Genomic DNA, 20009 nt, shown 5'->3' on the forward strand with positions numbered 1-20009 from the left:
AGCTGCTTCATCCTTCTTGGAAGTTGCTTTGTGCTGCGATTTGTCGCGCAAGCGACCCGTTTCAGTCCCGGTCTTGGTCATTTGCCTTGAAATGCTAAGCTTCCAACATGATCGAAACAAAGATGCGTTTAGAAGATTGTCTGTGATCTACTCTACGCTCTTGCTTGAATACATGCTAACACATTCTGTTCTCTCAAAACAGGGCTGGATGACTTGTCTGCCCGCTTCATCATCAACCTCCCGCGCGAGGAGCTTGAAGATGTGGAGCGAATCTGCTTCCAGATCGAAGAAGCACAATGGTTTTACGAAGATTTCATTCGCCCACTCGATCCCGCCCTGCCATCCCTGAATTTGAAGACCTTCGCGATGCGCATGTTCCAGCACTGTCCTCTCACCTCACAATGGTCCTCCTACCACCACGATGCGGCCTTCTCTCGGTTCTTAGCGTACAAGATTCGTGTCCCAGTCCGCGGTGCGATTCTTTTGAATGAGGATATGGATGAGGTCGTCTTGGTTAAGGGTTGGAAGAAAGGTGCCAACTGGAGCTTTCCGCGAGGCAAGATCAACAGGAACGAAAAGGATCTTGATTGCGCCATTCGGGAGGTTTACGAAGAGACCGGATTCGACGTTCGCGAAGCCGATCTGATCAAAGATGAAGACAATGTGATGTCCATTGAGATCGCTATGCGCGAACAACATATGCGCCTCTATGTCTTCACTGGTGTTCCTCGAGACACGTACTTTGAGCCCCGCACCCGCAAGGAAATCAGCAAGATCGAATGGTACAAACTGAATGAGCTCCCAACTCTGAAGAAAAGCAAGCATTTTGACGAGGGCTTGGCTGTGGCCAACGCGAACAAGTTTTACATGGTTGCTCCATTCCTTCGCCCGCTAAAGAAGTGGATTGCAGAGCAGAAGAAGACCGACTTTAAGGCTCAAGCCGGCTCAAAACCACCACATCAAATCGATGTCGAGGGATGTGCTTCAGTCGACAAGCCATTGCCTGGTCCCAACGGTCATGTTCCTCTGCCATCGACTACTGAGATGCCTATCTCAAGTGACCTCCCTGAAGTCAACCTGGGCCAGGACGCTTCATCTCATCTTAAACAGATTTTGCGAATTGGCGACACTGCAACCTCCACCGCTCCCAACCAGATACTAGGTCTCGAATCTACTCAGCCTGCAGCTGTTGATCAGAACAAATCCAACGCGCTCCTGGCCCTTCTTAGGCAGGGCTCTCAAGATGCTGTGCCTCAAGTTCGCACTCAATCCATGCCCCAGTCTGGTAATTCCCAGAGTGCACCCATCCTCTTTCCTGGCTTTCCCCCGCAGCCGCATCAGAACATGCCGTTCCAACCCGTTCCGTCTCCGCTAGCACAGCCTCCAATCAACCCCCCCCAGCAACCACACTATTATGCTTTCGGTCAGCCTGACATGTCTGGATCGCCTGGCACGCAACAGCATCCGCATATGCCCACGTCGGATTACAATGGTCAAATTGGCGTTGTGCCCCCCAAGCACGCTCTGGCTCCTTTTCAGCAGACAGGAGACCCTGTTCTCTCTCATTCTGCCCAGCCAGCTGCTGGTCAGCGCCTTGCAGCGCCCCATGCGAGCAAGCTTCCTCCCCCAAAGCTTACTAGCCATTCCCTCTCGCTTCTGAATTTCTTCAAGGATGAATCGTCAAAGACACCGGTTGAAACTAATGCCGTGCCGGTGTCTGCAGATCCTGGATTGGTTCCAACGCAGACTTCGCAACGCCAGAAAACCTCTCATCACCAGGACAACCTTCTGGGTCTTTTCAAGGGCCAGAAAACTGTCCCTGCTTCACAGCCGGCGGAATTGTCTGCCCATCCTGTGCCACAAGCACAATCGCCATACGAGAAGCACATCTTGCAGAGGGCTCAAAATCCAATGAATTATGACCTACAGCGTGGAAATGAGAGCCTCAAGATCCAAAATGGCCCCGGTAGAGCTTCGGCCACCGTATCCGGTCCCTTGAACACACCCAAATTTGAAGCAAACGGCAAGCCGACTCTCAAGAAAGCCGCCAATAGCCCTGCTCGCAAGAACAATATGGATCGACGACCCCAGCCACAGCAACTCTCGTCGCCCATTACAATTCTACCGCGACCACAGTCGGCAAAGAACGATTCATTCCCATCGGGTCTCACAAAGGACACGACCCATGTTCAAGCTCAAACTCCGTCCTCTCATGCCGCCCGGGTCCAGACTCCCGAATCGGCAAAGCCATTTCAGCCCCAGATCCTCCGTCGCTCTGAAAAGGCTGGCTACGATCAATCGATGATTGCTGCAAACAAGCCGAATGATATCGATCGGAAGCTGAGCTTGCCTGGGTTGCAAAAGAACACAGACGAATTGTCTCCGCAGACCAACTTTGGTCGCAGACCCAGCCAGAACGCTGCCCAAAAAGAGGCACTGTTATCTCTTTTTGGAAAACCTGCTGTTTCTCCGACTCCCCCTTCTGCAGAGCACCCCGACTCTCGAACCGTCACTCAGCAGGCAGCCCACGCCTCGGGTCTGGTTAGTCCTTTGTCATCCATGCATCCCAATGCCAGTAGTGGCGAGTCCATTTCACGACACGGTACCCCATCTGAGGGTGACAATATCTCCGGTGCGAACCAACTTTCATCCCCGAACCATAAGGCGCTCTTGCTTGGTTACCTACAAGGTGTTGCTAAGGGCAACAAGCGAACTTGAGTTGTTTGATTTTCATCATTCAGGTATGTACCTACAAGGTGTTGCCAAAGGCATGAGTAAACTCGAATTTACAGATTGGCTCCCTTCAGGTATGTACACCTGCCTGTTAGATTACATTTTTTGTCATATTAGCCACGAACAAATGAATTAGCCGAAGACAAATGGTCTTCCCTGAGCTATCGCTCGCATAATGCTGTAAGTATATATTCCACCATCGTCGGCGTAGCATTTTAGATACTTCTTGTAGTTTGGCGCTTTCATGTACTGTAGGATCTTGGGGCTTGGTAGTGCTATGCTCTGGTCGATTCTGCCACTAAGTACCGCCTAACGTCATCGCTTCCTATACCTCAGTAAAAAGAAATACGGCAGCTCACATTGGCCGTTTCCCGCCGCGTCCTCAATCATGATGCGCCCTCGTCTCCCGGTCTGCAGCCGCTGTCTTGCGCGCAGTAAAGGATTCTCGACGACCGCAACTTGGTTCGGAGAGAGCCAAAATGCACCTTTTCCAGCTCAGACTGCGTACGCGCGTCTCACGAACCGCGGCCTCATCTCGATCACCGGCATCGACAGCGCGGATTTCCTGCAAGGCCTAATCACCCAGAACATGCTTGTCGCGAATGGCCCGAGCAAGAGTATTCGACGTACTGGCACATACACGGCCTTTCTCAACTCCCAAGGTCGCATACTGAATGATGCGTTCATCTACCCGCTTCCCGATCTGAGCGGAAACGACATCGAGCGGGAGTGGCTGGTGGAGGTGGATAAAAGCGAGGTCCCAAGCCTGCTCAAGCACTTGAAGAAGCACAAGCTCCGAGCAAAGCTGAAACTTCGCGCCCTCGAAGACGGTGAACGCACTGTCTGGTCGTCTTGGAAAAACCACTCCGAGCCTCGGTGGGCCGCGTACAACCTCGAGTCAGAGTCTGCTTCGCCTTTCTCCTTGTCTTCGAATGTTGTCGGATGCATTGATTCCCGTGCACCGGGCTTCGGTTCTCGAATCGTAACTCCGGGCGCCGAGGATTTACGCACATATTTGCCCGACGAGGCACAGATTGCCGGGTCGGAGGTGGAACTGGGTGCCTATACTATTCGACGGATACTCCATGGCGTGGCGGAAGGCCAGTCTGAGATAATCAGGGAATCGGCATTACCGATGGAATCTAATATGGACATGGCGCGGGGTATTGATTTCCGCAAGGGCTGTTACGTCGGTCAGGAATTGACGATCCGTACGCACCATACCGGTGTAGTTCGCAAGCGTATCCTGCCAGTGCAGCTCTACACCGGGGATTTGTCTAGCGAGGATGGTCCTGTTTATGACCCTGCGTCGGAAATTTCTCTGCCGCCTGCTGGGTCAAATATCAACAAAGCCGGTGGTCGCCGGGGTCGTAGCGCCGGAAAGTTCCTGAATGGTGTCGGAAACATTGGCCTCGCTTTGTGTCGCCTGGAAATGATGACTGACATCGTTTTAACGGGCGAAGGAACCCAATTCACACCTGGAACTGAATTCAAGGTCGCCTGGACTGCCGAGACGGAGCAGCCCGCGGAAGTCAAACTGCAGGCTTTTGTTCCATCTTGGGTAAGAGAACATATCCAATCTGGTGGTGTTCGCAAGCCTGCCCTCCAGTCAGTTGATACGGACGGTGAGAGGGCTCGAGGCTTTGTCGAGCAGTTGGGGGAAGAAGCAGCACAGCGTCGAGACTAGATTGGGTCAAATACGCCTTAACCAATCGCCAGACTCTTCCAACCCCACATGTATAACATGATGGAATTGTAGCTATAATGTATATGAAATCTCATCACTCTGAAATCCAGAAGACGTACATATCTCAGAATCTTCGATCAACAAAGCCTGTTCTAGGCGGGGTATCATAATATACTAGTAGTATGCCAAAAAAAAAAAAATAAAAAAATTCAAGCTGCTATGAGGACACATTCGCATCCGCAGCCTCGTCTTCTCGAGCGAGTTGTTCCTCCAAAGCCTTTCGTTCCTTCTCGCGCTGTGCATTCTTAAGTCGCATCATAACAGTCTCCTGGAAACTCGGCGTTCCTTTGCCAGACGACGCCGCAGCAGAAGCAAAGGAACCGAACGATGGTGCCTTCCCGGATTTCGGGGCGGACGAATTAACACCAGGAAAGCTGAATTTCGGCTTCGGAGGCTTCTCTGATTCCTGAGAATCTTGCTGGGTGGAAGAAACTGAGCCATCCTGTTTAGCTGGAGCATCTTGTCCCTCAGAAGAAGCCGGGTTTGGCGCACTTTGGCCAGGCGTTACGTTCTTGAGATCCGGAGGGGCTCCAGATGCCCAATCGACAGATTCGATATGAGCCCAGTCCCCGTTGGCTGCCCCAGCCTGGCGAAGCTTCTTCTCGCTATCCAACACAGCTGCGTGGGCGCCCACGATAGATTCAAAGACAACCACGCCAGTAGCAATGGTCACTTTTTCCCGCTTTCCCTCAACACGCTTCCGCTTGTCCTTAAGCATAGATACGCCCTCAATCTTCCCAAATGAAAGAAACAGCGCTTTCAATCGTTCCGTATCGAGGTCAAGTCTTTCACGTTGCCAGCGCACCTTGATTGTCCGTTCGACAGTTGGAACATTCGCGCCACCGTTCTGGGACCGGTCCACGCGCTGGGAACCACGATCAGCTTCTTTTCGAGCCTGCTCTTCTTCTTCCTTAGCCTTCAGCTCTTCCTCTTCAAGCTCCTGCTTCAATTTATCCGCCGCTTCACGACGACGGCGTCGTCCATCCTCGGCGATCCGCTCGACTTCTCGTTGTAGTTTGGCTTCCGCATCGTCGTTGAAATTATCCCACGACCGCTTGAAGCCCTGCTTACCAGCGGCACCGGTCCGCTCAGCAGATTCCAGATCCTCGCGCATTTTGCGCTTCGCCGCATCCATCTGATCGCGCTCGCGCTGTTTGCGCAAGCGCGCCTCACGCGCATTGTCGTAGAGCTGCCGAACTGCAGGGTCGGTAAGGACATCTTTGGCGACTTGGAGAAGGTGGAATCTTTCGATGTCTGCGGGGGTTGGGTTTTGGATTTTATCGGGGTGGAATTTAAGGGCTCGTCGGCGGTAGGCATTTCCTATCTCCTTTTCGGTGGCGGCTGGTCGGAGGTCCAACAGCTCATAGAAATCCTGGGAAGACGCAGCGTGCGCCTTGAGGTCGTCTGACGACATCTTGGAGGTCTTGTGTGGAAGGCGTTGGAAAGTACGGTTGAATGACAGGCCGGTCGAGAACAATGTCAAATATTTACGGTCGGCGGAAGACACCACTTGCGCATCTCTTTTGCATGGAGCAAGCAGGTCTTCGGATTAGGTACTTCGTCATACTACCTGGGTTTTTAATGGCATATTTAAGAACAAAGAATATCTTATGCTTCTATTAAAATCAAAACGCTGTTGTTGGAAGAGAAAGAGGCTGCCTTCGAGCCAAGGTGGCTGCACAATATCACATTTTGAGCTGTGATCCCCCGTCAACACCAGGCTGCCAAATATATATTGGGATCTTCCAAACCGCACTTTAAGCATGATCATACACTTCATTGAAATTCTTGATGTGCAATTTGATATATCAATCATTCCACTCAAAGCAGTCGCTCATTCCAAGATATGATAATATTAATGAAGCCTGTAGCTCGTCTCACTACTGCCTGTGTATTATTGGATGCCAAACATTTGGATCGGACTAGTTTCATCCCATCACATATCAGATGATATTTGGCTTGCTGTCCCAAATCGCCACTCATCTGGCATCACCACGATACATACATATTAATTCTGAGAAGATTCGAGAGATGCTTTTTAAGCTGAGTTCCAAGAAACTTTGGCACGTGCCTGCCTTAAGTTCAACAACAATCGGACGACAGTCCGATCCATTTTCATCCAGTCTAGGACAGACAGATGGTTCCTCTATCAGACAGAAGAGTAAACACCGACCCAGAAAGGGCCCATCTGGCACTGGCTCTGGCCATTGTCAAGGGGAAACCCCCAAACACTACGGTCAAAGGTAAGCCAGTGTTGATACTGATGTTTGTCTTTGCAGCTTCACAGCACTCATTGATCACTACAGATTATTTTGTGCAAATCAGGCGACACATCAAGGTCACCAAAGGCATCCAGATGCCTTGTCCGGAAAAAATATTCGACAGCGCCTTCTTCTGGAAATCCGCATACGAGAAGTCAGAGGCTGAACAAGCCAAATTGCTCAACACCATTTACGATCTGGAGCAGCGCAACCAAAGCCTTTCCTCCAAGCTATATCCCACCGACTCGATAGCCCAAAGCAACAAGACCTCATCGACAAAACAAAAAGATGCAGTACATACCGGTGAAAATGTTGGTGCCTCTGGCTCTGCGACACAGAGCCAACGAGCGCGGTCCCGCGCCAGTGATGCCGCAATGAAGAACCTCGGGAATGAAGGCAATGGAAAGAGGGCGCCGGCGGATGATGAAGATACCTTGGGTGAGTAGGGCATGCTGAGATATTTGTTCTAGCTGCTGACAGAACTAGCAACGGGGTTCCTGAGGCAGATATGTACACTGGAGCGAGCCCTACAGAAAAGACGTAACGAAAAGAGCTTGACAACCAATGCCGTTATGCTTTGCAAGCTAGCAGAACATGCTATCCTTGATACTGTCCAAGAAGAAATTAAATTGAGGCGCCAATCCAATGTCGAACAGCACCCAGAGACCTTCAGTGGGAGACCAACACCTCAAGCGGTTCTCAGGAGTGTGGAACTCTCATTTCAGCTTGCGCTTCAAGCACTCCACAAAATCTCGAACACTGGCAATATCCGTGCTCAATGCAAAGGACAAATTGTCTACTATCTTGTATGTCTCTTCGAGTCAATTACGGTCACTCTGACTCAATATTGTACGGCCATGTCGAAACCAATTGAATCCGTCAGAAGGAACCCTTCGCAGATATCCACGACTTCACGACCACGAAGGGTAGCAACAGGAAGAAGAGCCAGCAAACTCCCAGCTAGACAGCCTCGCCCTTCACCACGCAGCAAAAGCGATCTGAGCGAGGATTTGGTTAACCTCCTCTGCAATTTGACGACATCCCTTGACTTAGCTAAAGAGGATGATCAGAAAGTCGTGGAAGGAGTTTTCTTTGTAACTCTCAACCGTGTTGGCAAGATCCTAGCGCTCTACACCTTTGACGGGATGGAGCTCCCGACCGACATTTGCCCAACACTTCAACCTCCTGGCGGACTTGCCGCAATGCGGGAGGAGGATCTTTCACTGGACAGCACGCAGCTTGAAGCGAAGTCTCTAATCAAATTTCTGAAGAGGGCACTGCGAGGTGGACTTTTACGAACCTCTGATGATTCGGATATACAGGCACCCTTTTTTGGCAGGATGAAAGATCGCTTTCAAAAGACCCTGCTTCAGGCTGTATTCGGAGAAGATGAACCTTTGTTCCAGGAAGGCCTGAAGCGGCCGGCGACGCCGCCACCACAGGACCCCGACAGCGAAAGGGTCGGAAAGATGACATTTTCCGAATGGTTTACCGAGGAGTTATGGTCCGTAATTGGGTGGGATATGCTGAATTGTGTAGGTGGCTACCGCTAAACCCACCTGAAAATGGGATCATTGTTTCAGTATCTGCTTTTGAGCATGCCTAAATTGCTCGTTCTCAGGAGGAAACAACGGTGGAAGGTATCAGATACTATAGGATACTATAGGTATTATTATCACGTATCATAATATGAAATAGAATTTAAATAAGGAATGTTTGGGACTGAATTCCATTTCTTTTTTCTCATTTTTCATTCACCTTACTTATCTCATCTGATCTACCTCGCCTGCCCTACTCCCTCCGCTCACATTCAACTTACTTCGTTTGTCATTTCTCTTCCAGATTGAGGATACGTACCGCGTTGTCCCCAACAATTGCTTCAGCCGAGGCTGGAGCATCTTTGAGCGAAGCGTAAATAGCGTTGAAGTTCGTAGTAACACTCATCCACTGTCCGTCGTGATCGTTGAGAGGTGGGAAAAACGGGTGGTCAGTCCCTAGCCATGAGTTAGCATACGAGGTCGAAAAAATGGTAATCGATGCGGGTCATAAACATACCGAAAAGCAAACGATCCGTACTACCAGATTCGATAGCTGCCTTGAGGCCCGCCTGGCCATACACCACGGCGTCCAGATAGATGTTCGTTTGCAGCACCTCCCAGATGCTACGCTTCGGTCCCGGGGTGTCGCCGCCATTCTCTTCGAACTTCCGCTCATGCATAATGCAGCTTTCGATTCTCCCAGCGAGGAAAGGGATCGTTCCGCCCGAATGGGCGAGCAGAACCCGCATTCGGGGGAAACGATCGAATACGCCACTGAGAAGCATCCGGGTTACAGCAATCGTGGTTTCGAGTGGGAAGCCAAGTGCGAGAGGAAGAACATGGCCATATCGAGCTGTCGTCTCAGGGCCTCCGAATGCCTCATCCGGAAGGCCATAGTGGGGGTGCAGGAAGAGTAAGAGCTGTGTTGCTTCCAGAGCTGCCCAGATTGGATCCAGATTCGGATCATCTAAGCCGGAGCCTAGACCCGAAGTTCCCATTATCACACCACGCAGGTGTGAAAGGCCGCGAATTCTGAAGATCTCTTGAACGACATCTGGAGCTGGAGCGCTTAGTGGCAACGCGCCGAACGCGAAGAGAGACGCCTTCTCCACGAGTAGGAGGTTGTTTTCTGGATCTGCCATCTTGTTGACTTGAGCACAGGTAGAATTGAGGTCGTCATTAATCAGTTTTGCCCAGTCTGAGGCCTCACTTGGGAGGACAAAATCCAGCCATGGGTTTGCGAGGGAGATGACGCTGCAGTCAATGCCGTGCTTTCTCATGAAATCCAGCTTGACACTGATATCAGAATAAGAGGAGTCCACAGGGCGACCGCGTTGGTCGATGGGAATGGCAGGGTCATCGTCTGAAGAGAGGATGATTAGACGGGGTGTTCCGTTGTCGCTTGGGTCGTGGATGTATGGTACTGTTTTGCGACTGCGCAGCATCGCCATGTACGTCGGAGGATAGACATGGGTGTGGATGTCCACGACCACTGGGCGCGTCATGACTTCAAGAAGGAGAGGGTTGAATTCGAGGATGATTGAGTGGGTGGCTATTTCAGCTTGGGTGGGAGATAAGAGCTGCAGATGCGGGGAACAACGATACCTGTTTGTCTCGCTGCTGGCTGCCCATTGTTTGCTCACGGGTCGCATCGTCGAGAGGGGCTGCGCCAGGAGGGGCTTGACCAGTGACCGAAACGATTTGACCCGAAAAAGAGCGCAAAACGACATGTCTTTTTTTTTTTTTTTTTCCTTTTTCTTTCTTCCCGTAAATCGGCGCGAAAAGAAATGGTCAATAGACGAAGCCGGGATGGAAGGGCACGTACCTTTGAAGATTGCTGTTGTGCTCGCGTTGGAGGGGGCGGTATTGAAGTTAGGGAACTCGAAGGTGGCAAGATGGAAGAGGTGAAGAAGGGAAAAAAAGAAGTTGTTGGCATCTTCACTTAAATGTGGAATGGGGAGTGTCTACCTGAGGAAGGCACCAGCCTGTGGAGGCAGACCCGAAACATGCCCAAAACAAGGCGGTCATGTATCAGCGGACAAGGGCAGAAATTACCAGGCATTTACATGGTACATAACGACTATGACTGGAAGCTGAGATGAAATCAAGAGAAATACTGGGGGAATCTATCTCTAGATGACGTCAATTCCATCCATAATCGTGCTTTAATCTAGATGTTGTCCGAAAAGAACACATTCGGGATCAAGAACCAAAAAGCCCGCTAAGCCCGCTGGACCGCCAACGGGAATCATAATTCATCCAATAACTGCTGCACCAAGACCCCAGGGACATGCAGCGAGCTGAAAGATATGGACAGTAGATCTGGAGTTCGATGTTAACCACTGGGGCTCTCTATATCATCCCGTCGGGAAGGATTGAAGCTGAGGTTGAGAGCTCACCTCGTCTAAACATAATATCACAATCGCATGATAGAATGATTTAGAGACCAACACCGGCCAGGGTAATGGGCTGCTTGTTGGTGAAGTTGGGGATGTCCTCGAAGACCTTGGGAGACTCGGGGTCCTGGAGGGCCTTCTTGGCCGCATCCTCGCTCTCCCAGACCAGGTTGGCGGCAATCAGGAACTTGGAGCGAGAGCCATCAAGAGCGGTGGTGTACTTGATGATCTTCCAGCTAACAAGTCCGTGCTTCTTCCAGATCTTCTCCACCAGAGGCATATGCGTCTGGAGGTAGTAGGACTCATCGAAGGTGATGTCCTCATCATTGGGGTACATGACAGCGGCGTGGTAAGACATGATGAGCGATTGAGATTGAGACTAAGTCAGAATATGGATTTGTAGACAACAGATGGGCAAATATAGGAGAAGAAAAAGAGCAGGACGAGCCGGAGGTAGAAGAGGGGCATTAAGCCGAGGATCGCCCGAGCTGATTAATGGCAGCGTGTCCCATGTGGCTGTGGGTAATCCACGCTGCGGTGGGTCAACACACCACCTGCACGCTGCTCTCCTCGGACGATGCGCAAGCCGTGCTGCAAGTGCCCATGGCGACCGGGACTGATGGACACGAGGACAGTGGTCTGCTTCACCCACCGCAATGCTTGGATCTGGAAGGGTTCAGGGTCCATTCCCTACGCGGCTCCCCGCAGGATCCACCGGAATAGCGGCCGATGGTCGACCCTGGCCGTTTGATGTTCCAACGATCTGCCAATGAACTTGCCCAAGTCGTTATTGGCACCATCGCGCACACTGGTGACGATGTCTCACCCCGAAATCCTCGTCGATTCTCTCGCATTCGTCCATCATGGCGCCCGCAGAGAGCCAGCCATGCCCACGCGGCCGAACCGTTCGGCGAGTATCCGGGTCGGGAGCCGTGCTCTTTCTGGCCATCCTCTACAGCATCTACCTCCAGAACCCCGTACTTCAGTGGCTGAGCCCCTTTCAAGCCGAGTTGAATCCTGGAAGATTTTCGTGGCGTTGCACACGTCTGGAGCACCCTTTGATGGAGGGCTGCGAGCATCTCTGGCTGGACCATGAGAGGCGTAAGCTCTATGGGGCTTGTTCCAACTATTCATCGCATACTTAGACTTCCGTTGATGGTTCCGAGAGCCCGGTCGTCGCGGGCAAAGACTATATCAGTGTGATGGAAATCGACTCTCCGCCGGGACAGGAAAATGCCTACAACCTTCATCGACTGGAGGTAGCAGAGGAATTCCACGGGGAGCTTGATATTTATGGACTCGATGCCCGCCGCATTGGAGGAAGACTTCGATTCTGGCTGATAAATTATCAACCGTTTGTAGAAGACAGCATGGGAGAGATCATCGATGATGTTAAACACCACACCGTGGAGATCTTCGACTTGGACGGGGCGTCTGGTACCCTCTTCCTAGTAAGTACCATATCGAGCGAGTTCCTACACTCGCCCAACCACTTAGCAGTGCAACCTGAAGGAACTGATTTATCGTGATCAACGATTATGACGCAAAGTTTGGACCATTTCCAAGGGGAGAGACGACACAGGAAGATGCGAACCTTGCGCGATGCCGAACCGAGACAGGCGAATGTCATATTGTCGCAAGCCAGGGATTCAATCTTGTCAACAGTGTTGCAAGTGACCATCAGGGGAATTTCTATGTGTCTGGCATGGGGTGGTTCTTGTCTTGAAAATCAGAGGGGATGAGCTGAATGTGTTGAATTCATTCGAGCAAAATAGGGCAATAGATCGAATATCGATCAACGAGGAGGACGGTGTTGTCATTACCACATTCCCGGACCCATATGAATTCACTGCACGAAGCCTCGTCGAATCCAGAAGCCTTTGTTACGGGAGGAACGGTACTTGTTGCTCGAAAGAGAAACGATATTACGGACCAGTCAGAGGAACAAGGATATCAGGCCTTCTACTTGATCCATGATGAGACAGGAGAGCTCATGCCTACCACTATTGTAGCAGTGCATGATGTCCGAACGGATCGCCTTTTTCTAGCAGGCGTGTTTTCGCGGGGCATCAGTATCTGCAAAGCGACATAGATAAAGAATATTCCATTGTGGAAATGATTCGATTATTTACCCCAGGACGTGCTAAGACAACCCACACTTATATTCATTCGCACGAAAGGGGGGCCACCGTAGCACTCGCAACCTTGAGACACATTAGCATGCTCTCCACTCCCAAATGGCCTCGATTTGAACATTGAAAAAACATCACGCCAGAATTTGACAGGCATCGCACGCTTCATAAAGCTCAATTGCATCTGATTGCCAGCGTAAATCGACCTCATCAGGCGCCAACCACCTGGTTCTGTGAAATATCTTCCAGAATATGAAAGTGCCGGCGTAAGGAGAAGCATCGTGTAATTGAGGAAGAACCTCTGGAGGCTCCACGGTCGAATGCTCTGGTACCCGAAACAGAATACCTTCATGACCATCCAGACGAGCGAGATGTACCCACTGCACGGCTGGAAGTACCCGTAATATGGGAGCTGTGTGCGATCAAAGTTTTGTTTCTGGTAGGTACGATAGAAGCAAATATACGTGATCGCGATAATGGTATAGTGAATCAGAATATTGGCTGTTGTCAAGTCAATGAGCCAATTGAGGACGGTTATTGCACGGTCAGATAACTGCAAGAATGACAAACAGCCAAATACTAGCGCCACGACGTCGCAGTAAATAAGAATACTTCGTTCGTTTGTCTTCAAGAAGATACTGGGCGCTCGATTGCCTGCGGGTTGTGGCATACCAGTACGTATTCTCGGCAGAAAAGACGGTCGTCAACGTGAGTGCGCAGACTAGATTCGGGAGGCAGGTGAGGGCGAGGTTCTCCATGGCGATGGTGAAGGGAGACGTTGAAGCAGAAGAATCTCCACTCTCGGTTTACATCGGCCAGCGTGGGGTCGTCGTGCATCAAAAGTATTCCAACGCAGGTCGCAGCGCCGATGGAGAATACAATGCTTCGAAAGTACACCACCTCGAAGGCTTGCTTGACATAGGCCCGAGGGTGCTTAGTCTCGGCTACGAGAGAAGAGACATATTCCGGTCCAGTCACGATGACCGTCGTCCAAAGGCTTTCGAGGAAGCCTTCAAAGCGGCCGAGATCTCTGCTAGAGGAATATTCTGCGAAAACTCCAGAGAGATTCCAGTTGTGAAACCCATAAGCGTCGTGTTGTGGACTCCCGCCGACCATCGTGATGAAAATGAGGAGCAAAATTATAGTCATTAGTAGGACCTTGCCTCCCGAAAGCCAGAACTGGTCTCGCCGTACGCGTGCACTGTGAAGTGGTTAAGGGCACTAGTGAACAGCCTGCGGTGCAGGAAGAATTACCAGAACAGGAAGAATCACAGCTTCATGATACGACAGACGAAGCATCCCAACAACTTCACCGTGAACTCTCGATATCTCCCCCGGCTAGAGAACCGTACATCCCGACATTTGATCCCCGTGACCCGTCATTTGACCGTGCAGCGCTTGACGAACGCAATATCATCACTGGCAGCCGCATCCAGAAGCGAAAACTCGACTCCGATCATGCACACTTCGTACACGGACTTGAAGATGACCCACCAGAGTTGCTGCAGTCTTTTGCTATGGCCCTGCATGCGGACAAGCCCATTCGCCGTCACCGTGACGATTTGCCCCCGGAACCACAGAATTGGAAGGAAATGCTAAAACACCCACACGCAGAAGGCTTCTTAGAGGCATGTAACAAGGAGATCAACGGCCTCAAAAGCAAGGGAACCTTCAAAACAGTGCCAAAGCCGAAGGACAAGTCCGTGCAAGTTCTTCCACTGAAATGGGTGTTCAAATATAAGTTTGACCAAGATGGCTACCTAATCAAGATGAAGGCACGAATCTGTGTACGTGGTGACCTCGAGACGATCAACTCCGAGGAAAAACGAGCTGCAACCCTCGCTGCCCGCGCAGCACGCATGTTATTCGCCCTCGTTGCTGCATTTGACCTTGACTTCCGACAGCGTGACGCTGTCAACGCGTTTCTTAACAGCCTCCTAGAGAAACAGATTTATGTGCAGATACCCGAAGGATTCCAGGAAATAGGCAGGTGTTGGCTGCTCATCAAAGCCCTGTACGGACTTCGAATATCACCGAAACTGTGGCAAAAGGAGGCCTCCCGAGTTCTGTCAAAACTTGGCCTCCGCCCAGTCCCCGAGGATCCGTGTGTGTTTGTCGGCCAAGGCATTATTGTGTTCTTTTATGTGGATGACATTCTGATTGCATCGCATTTCTCCGCCCGTGCCAGGGCGCAGCAACTGGAAAAAGAGCTAGAAAAGCATTGGGAATTGACCGATCACGGAGATGCTGAGCGGTTCCTAGGTATCCGAATTTTCCGTGACCGAAAGCAAAAGAAGTTTTGGCTCTGTCAAGACGCCTATATCTCCAGCATGGCCACACGCTATAACCTCACAGATAAAGCCCGTGTGCATACCCCATTGCCCGTCGGAGAAGCGATTCTCCCACACACAGGCCAGGCCACGCCTCAGGAGATCAAGTGGTATCAACAACGCGTCGGATCAGCTCAATTTGCCACGTCGATTACCCGAGCTGATGCCGCCTTTGCTATTGCAAAATTGGCTCAATTCTGCACGAATCCGAGCCCTCGCCACAGCGAGTTAATTAACCGTGCATTATCCTACCTGTACACCACCCGTTTCCACGCGATCGAGTACGGGCTCAGCAGCGAGATGGAATCCGTTGAATTCGCGAGTGATGCTTCGTTTGCAGACAACGTGGGCCGGAAAAGCACCGGAGCCTACCTGTTCCAGGCTTACGGAGGTCCCATTGACTGGAAGGCTTCGAAGCAGCCCACAGTCACTACCTCCACCACGGAAGCAGAACTCCTTGCCCTCTCCGCTGCAGCCCGCTCGTACGAGTGGTGGATGCGATTCTTCCAGCGGATCATGTTCGTCCCTGACCACCAAGTCAAGCTCCGCTGCGATAACCATCAAACCGTGGATTTGTTGACCTCCGAAACCACCAAAATCGACACAAAACTCCGTCATGTCGATATCCACGGCCACTGGCTACGCCAGGAGGCGAGAGAAGGGCGAATCAATATTGCCTGGGTGCCGACCGCACAGATGGCCGCGGATGGACTCACAAAAGCTCTCCCCCGCCAGAAGCATGATCATTTCCTTCAAATGCTTCACATGACAAACATCCAGCACCTCATCGAGGCTTAATTAGGCAATTCCGCTGGGTATTGGCTATTCAACAGCCGTTGATTTGCAGGGTTTCCTTTGATTTTTCCAGTTCTCCCTTCAACACGAAGAACTGAGGGGGTGTGTTGGAACCCTGATATTAGTTATCCCCCTTTGGGCGCTGACTACTCCCGGACTTTCTCTCTTTTGTACTAGTCCGCTGGATTATTGTTGTTCCGTTCCTTATTGTGTACGTAATCTCTCAAACACCCCCTTTAGATTGGCAGAATCCAGGGGGATAGTAGAATAAGACCTTTCGTACCATTCCATTGGCCACTGTATATTCTACATTCTATTCCATTATCTGATTTATCACAATACCTTCTCAAGTTCTCTCAACACCGAAATTGTTTATAAAATAGTTTACGCGACCAACTCCCCCTGGGAAGGAACTTACGGCCAATATCGCGCCATTCGTGCCGGAACAAAAAGACCCCCATCTCCACCCAAGTGATTTTACGTTCACGATGTTTCTTCCAAGAAATGAAAATCCTCGATTAAAATCTTTCAGGAGTTCCAGGTCGCATTCTGTCCTTTCCAACTGAAATAGAAAGACCCCGTCGCGATAATGAAATGTCTGCTCTATCACTGTTGAGCTTCATATTTTCGATAGTCTCTTGATTGTCATTTTTAAGAGCTTTTCCTGATAGCCCTAAGAGGAGGAAAACCAAGTTCCCCAGACCGCGAGATATTAGGCCAAGGGTGAAGCTGCCTGCATATCTGCACAGTACAGATGTACCTGTGGCGAGCGGGGATCCTGTGATTGACCGCGAGCTTATCTGCAATGCGACCCCTGCCGCAGCTGCCCACCCAGCTTGACATGGGCAGTCTTGAGGGGCTCGCCCAGGTACAAGAACCTCGTGCGCTCTTATCTCGCATCTTGCTTTTACCCCTCTGCATCACCCCGCGTCCTCTGAAACCTGCAACTGCAACATCCCCTCTCTTCCAGATCATCCTTCACCCCCAGGATCTCAGGATGGCCAGCCCCCAGGAACTTCATCCTGCCACCACAGCTGTCGACAAGGATGATTTGGTTATTCCTGTAAGTACTCTCACATCTACTGACCTCGGCCCGACAGCTAACTCTTGCCACCTCTAGCTGATCAGCTTCGGCCCTTTCTTCTCTGGGACCCCATCCGACAAGCATGCCATCGCACTCTCCATAACAGAAGCCTTCAGAACCTCAGGCTTCCTCTACCTGAAAGACCACGGTATCCCGCCATCCGTGGTATCCCGAGTCTTTGCCTCATCTGAGCGCTTCTTTGGTCGACCCCAGAACCAGAAGGACAGTCTGGCGTGGACGACCCCACAGTCGAACCGTGGTTATGTTGCTATCGGCCGCGAGAAGCTCGCGACCCTTGACGAAACAGATGAGATAGACGATCGCCGGACCTCCGTCCCCGACATCAAAGAGACCATGGAGATTGGTCGGGAGGGTGTAGATGGTTTGCCGAATCGCTGGCCCGACCATCTCGATGACGAAGGGAAGGACTTCAAGGAAACTATGTTGTCCTTTTTTGTGATGTGCAAGACCTTGCACCGGCAGATCATGAGCGCTATTGCACTGGGCATGAATCTGCCTGAGCATTTTTTCGATGAATTTGTGAGTGGCGGTGACAACAATCTCCGCCTGCTACACTATCCGCCGGTTCATAAGAATGTGTTCATAAAGAATCCTGAACAGGTTCGCGCTGGCGAACACAGTGATTACGGCTCGGTGACTCTGCTGTTTCAAGATCGACATGGTGGATTACAGGTGCGCAGTCCGAAGGGGACTTTCGTGGATGCCACTCCCATTTCTGACACAATTGTGATAAATGCTGGTGATTTGCTGGCACGCTGGTCTAACGATACGATCCGAAGTACTCGCCATCGAGTGATCCAGCCCCCGAAGCCGGAAGGCGAAGACAAAAGTGACTCGGGAGACACATATCCATCGCGGTACAGCATTGCGTACTTTTGCAACCCGGACAACGACAAGACTATTCAGGCACTGCCCGGGACATACGGCGAAGATATCCATGTGACGAAGAAGTACAAAGATGTCACTGCGGGGGATTACCTGGTCCAACGGCTGACGGAGACATACTAAGTACCGATTTTCTGATGTCTGACTCGGCTTACAATTAATACACGGCTCATGCTTATACATTTTGCCTTAATGACCTCTCTGCATATGTTCGAATGGCCTGCTTGTACAATTGAGCTCTATTTGTTGTCTTATCTAAATGATATGCGCACATTCATTTTTTATGAATTATCTCCTTCCACAAACTGATTCGAGAGCTCAATTTCGACCGTTGAGCACAGACATGGCGGCGTCGCTTCTTAATAAGTGTTGGGGACGATACTGACACGGCCTCCGTCTGTAAGCATCACGGATCCGTTCAAATAACCACCCGAGGTACTCGCCATCCAAATAATCAGGCCAGCAAAGTCCTCCTCGCTGCCACTACGTCGAATGGGAATCATATCTCGGGGGAAAGATCCCTCAGAGATTCCACTGCCTTCAATGTTCCTGTCCTCAAAGATATGGTTCGCCATGTCTGACTGATACAGACCAGGCGCGATTCCATTCACGCGGATATCGTAGTCCGCAAGACCCGTCGAGAGCATCTTGACTAGATGAGTTGTAGCAGATTTGGATGCGTTGTATGCATAGCTGAAAGGCACCTTGCGGATGAACCCCGCAATCGAGCTGGTGATAATGACCTGTGCCGTCGGGGCAGTCAGGACACCCGGCTGCGGTGCTGCCCTGCGCTTGTTCGCCGCTTCGAGGAGAGGCAGAAATGCCAGGACAGTATAGTATGACCCAGTGACGTTGACATTGAGTACATCGGTGAATACCTCCATGGGGATATTGAAGAGCTCCTCGCGGAGCTCACTCAGCGAGGGCAGAGATCCATCTGCCTTCTGAGGCGGGCGCATCATCGGCCCCATAATTCCTCCATTCGCAAATAAGATATCGACATGGGTCGTTTGAGCAGCTATGGCCTGGTATGCAGCTTCCAGCGAGTCCTTCGAGGTCACATCACATTGAACAGGAATGACCACGCCCGCGGGAGCCAAGGCAGCGGTCTCTTGCAAGGCGTTTTCTCGTCGACCGAGGACGAAGATCTTCACAGCGCCGTTGGTGGCTAAGGCGCGAGCCATGATACGACCGAGGCCTACGACACGCATTGCGTTAGCTAAACATTGAGCTTTCACCGTCGGAAGGCCGACGGTTGAAGGTATGGGCTCTTACCGCTGCCTCCGCCGGTAATGACCGCGATGCGACCTTCGACAGAAAAGAGGTTGGATGCTTGCAGGTTGGCCATAATAATGGGAGCGTGTTTCTTCGTGTGAGAGTCGAGGATGACCAAAGATAAAAGATGGTTGCTGGCTTCACCGACCAGGTCGGCCCCCGCGATTGCGATAGCTAGCGTCATTCCCCACCGACGATCGGCCCTGCGCCGATCTGCCGCGGAAACATCTCTTCAGCGCCGTATGCCGACCTTTGCTTCTTGGGCCTGACTTGATGGTGATTCACCGTGAACGCGTGCTGAGTGACAGGTCGACTCTGCAAGTTGTACAAACTCGTTGCTTGATCATCATTCATGTTCCACGAAGCTGCTGTCAGGACATGCTGGAATGAGATGAACAGTGCAAATTTGTGGTGGCTCTGCATGCTTTCGAGGCCTATCGATGTCAATTAATATCTTCACGGCGTGACACGTCTGCAGCCAAGGACAATTTCCTGGTATCACGAGTGGGTCGTGCACCCAAAGCGCATGGAAGAGCCGAGCGGAGCGAGCAGAACGTGGAGGATCTCCCACGCTTCCTCGGGCACCTCGGTGACGATGGCGATCCGAAACATCCGGAAACGGACTTGATTTCCATCTCCAACGTTTGCCTACTGCTAGCAACCGTGGATAGGGATCAACGTCATTACCGGGGCCATCCGCTGCCCTGAAAGTTTCTCGAACCTGTTTCTATTCGACTACAATACATCAAGACGAGAACACTGAATATGGAGACACAATGGCAGTGAGGTTTCCATTTTAATGAGTAGCCGAA

The 20009-nt window shown here is 51.2% G+C and overlaps 11 protein-coding genes across 11 annotated transcripts; 6 read left to right on the top strand and 5 right to left on the bottom strand.

Moving 5' to 3' along the window:
- Positions 1-107: 107 nt before the first annotated feature.
- On the top strand, positions 108-2718 carry N7532_005513 (decapping enzyme complex catalytic subunit DCP2; the record flags this gene model as incomplete). The annotated part of the gene is made up of 2 exons (XM_056618007.1): positions 108-138; positions 203-2718. 2 exons carry the CDS (start codon positions 108-110, stop codon positions 2716-2718), a joined length of 2547 nt encoding a protein of 848 aa, XP_056474166.1.
- A 403-nt stretch (positions 2719-3121) lies between these two features.
- Positions 3122-4420, top strand: N7532_005514 (YgfZ/GcvT domain-containing protein; the record flags this gene model as incomplete). The annotated part of the gene is made up of 1 exon (XM_056618008.1): positions 3122-4420. One exon carries the CDS (start codon positions 3122-3124, stop codon positions 4418-4420), a length of 1299 nt encoding a protein of 432 aa, XP_056474167.1.
- Positions 4421-4637: 217 nt separating this feature from the next.
- On the bottom strand, positions 4638-5894 carry N7532_005515 (putative cell cycle control protein (Cwf23); the record flags this gene model as incomplete). The annotated part of the gene is made up of 1 exon (XM_056618009.1): positions 4638-5894. One exon carries the CDS (start codon positions 5892-5894, stop codon positions 4638-4640), a length of 1257 nt encoding a protein of 418 aa, XP_056474168.1.
- A 723-nt stretch (positions 5895-6617) lies between these two features.
- On the top strand, positions 6618-8294 carry N7532_005516 (uncharacterized protein; the record flags this gene model as incomplete). The annotated part of the gene is made up of 3 exons (XM_056618010.1): positions 6618-6723; positions 6787-7179; positions 7228-8294. The coding sequence occupies 3 exons, from the start codon at positions 6618-6620 to the stop codon at positions 8292-8294; spliced, it is 1566 nt and encodes a 521-aa protein (XP_056474169.1).
- A 274-nt stretch (positions 8295-8568) lies between these two features.
- N7532_005517 (amidohydrolase family protein) lies at positions 8569-9784 on the bottom strand (the record flags this gene model as incomplete). The annotated part of the gene is made up of 2 exons (XM_056618011.1): positions 8569-8735; positions 8797-9784. 2 exons carry the CDS (start codon positions 9782-9784, stop codon positions 8569-8571), a joined length of 1155 nt encoding a protein of 384 aa, XP_056474170.1.
- A 934-nt stretch (positions 9785-10718) lies between these two features.
- N7532_005518 (uncharacterized protein) lies at positions 10719-11033 on the bottom strand (the record flags this gene model as incomplete). Its single annotated transcript, XM_056618012.1, has 1 exon — positions 10719-11033. The coding sequence occupies one exon, from the start codon at positions 11031-11033 to the stop codon at positions 10719-10721; it is 315 nt and encodes a 104-aa protein (XP_056474171.1).
- Positions 11034-11877: 844 nt separating this feature from the next.
- Positions 11878-12401, top strand: N7532_005519 (uncharacterized protein; the record flags this gene model as incomplete). Its single annotated transcript, XM_056618013.1, has 2 exons — positions 11878-12200; positions 12242-12401. 2 exons carry the CDS (start codon positions 11878-11880, stop codon positions 12399-12401), a joined length of 483 nt encoding a protein of 160 aa, XP_056474172.1.
- Positions 12402-12515: 114 nt separating this feature from the next.
- N7532_005520 (uncharacterized protein) lies at positions 12516-12767 on the top strand (the record flags this gene model as incomplete). Its single annotated transcript, XM_056618014.1, has 2 exons — positions 12516-12572; positions 12612-12767. 2 exons carry the CDS (start codon positions 12516-12518, stop codon positions 12765-12767), a joined length of 213 nt encoding a protein of 70 aa, XP_056474173.1.
- A 32-nt stretch (positions 12768-12799) lies between these two features.
- Positions 12800-14008, bottom strand: N7532_005521 (amino acid permease/ SLC12A domain-containing protein; the record flags this gene model as incomplete). Its single annotated transcript, XM_056618015.1, is given in 2 exon segments — positions 12800-13432; positions 13447-14008. The coding sequence occupies 2 exon segments, from the start codon at positions 13954-13956 to the stop codon at positions 12800-12802; spliced, it is 1143 nt and encodes a 380-aa protein (XP_056474174.1). The 5' UTR covers positions 13957-14008.
- Positions 14009-16929: 2921 nt separating this feature from the next.
- On the top strand, positions 16930-18045 carry N7532_005522 (isopenicillin N synthase family dioxygenase; the record flags this gene model as incomplete). The annotated part of the gene is made up of 2 exons (XM_056618016.1): positions 16930-16995; positions 17053-18045. The coding sequence occupies 2 exons, from the start codon at positions 16930-16932 to the stop codon at positions 18043-18045; spliced, it is 1059 nt and encodes a 352-aa protein (XP_056474175.1).
- Positions 18046-18281: 236 nt separating this feature from the next.
- N7532_005523 (SDR family NAD(P)-dependent oxidoreductase) lies at positions 18282-19381 on the bottom strand (the record flags this gene model as incomplete). The annotated part of the gene is made up of 2 exons (XM_056618017.1): positions 18282-19120; positions 19198-19381. 2 exons carry the CDS (start codon positions 19379-19381, stop codon positions 18282-18284), a joined length of 1023 nt encoding a protein of 340 aa, XP_056474176.1.
- Between the last annotated feature and the right edge of the window lie 628 nt (positions 19382-20009).

Source organism: Penicillium argentinense (assembly GCF_028826775.1).
Source record: "Penicillium argentinense strain IBT 30761 chromosome Unknown utg000005l_segment0_segment0, whole genome shotgun sequence".
Taxonomy (NCBI): Eukaryota; Fungi; Ascomycota; class Eurotiomycetes; order Eurotiales; family Aspergillaceae; genus Penicillium; species Penicillium argentinense.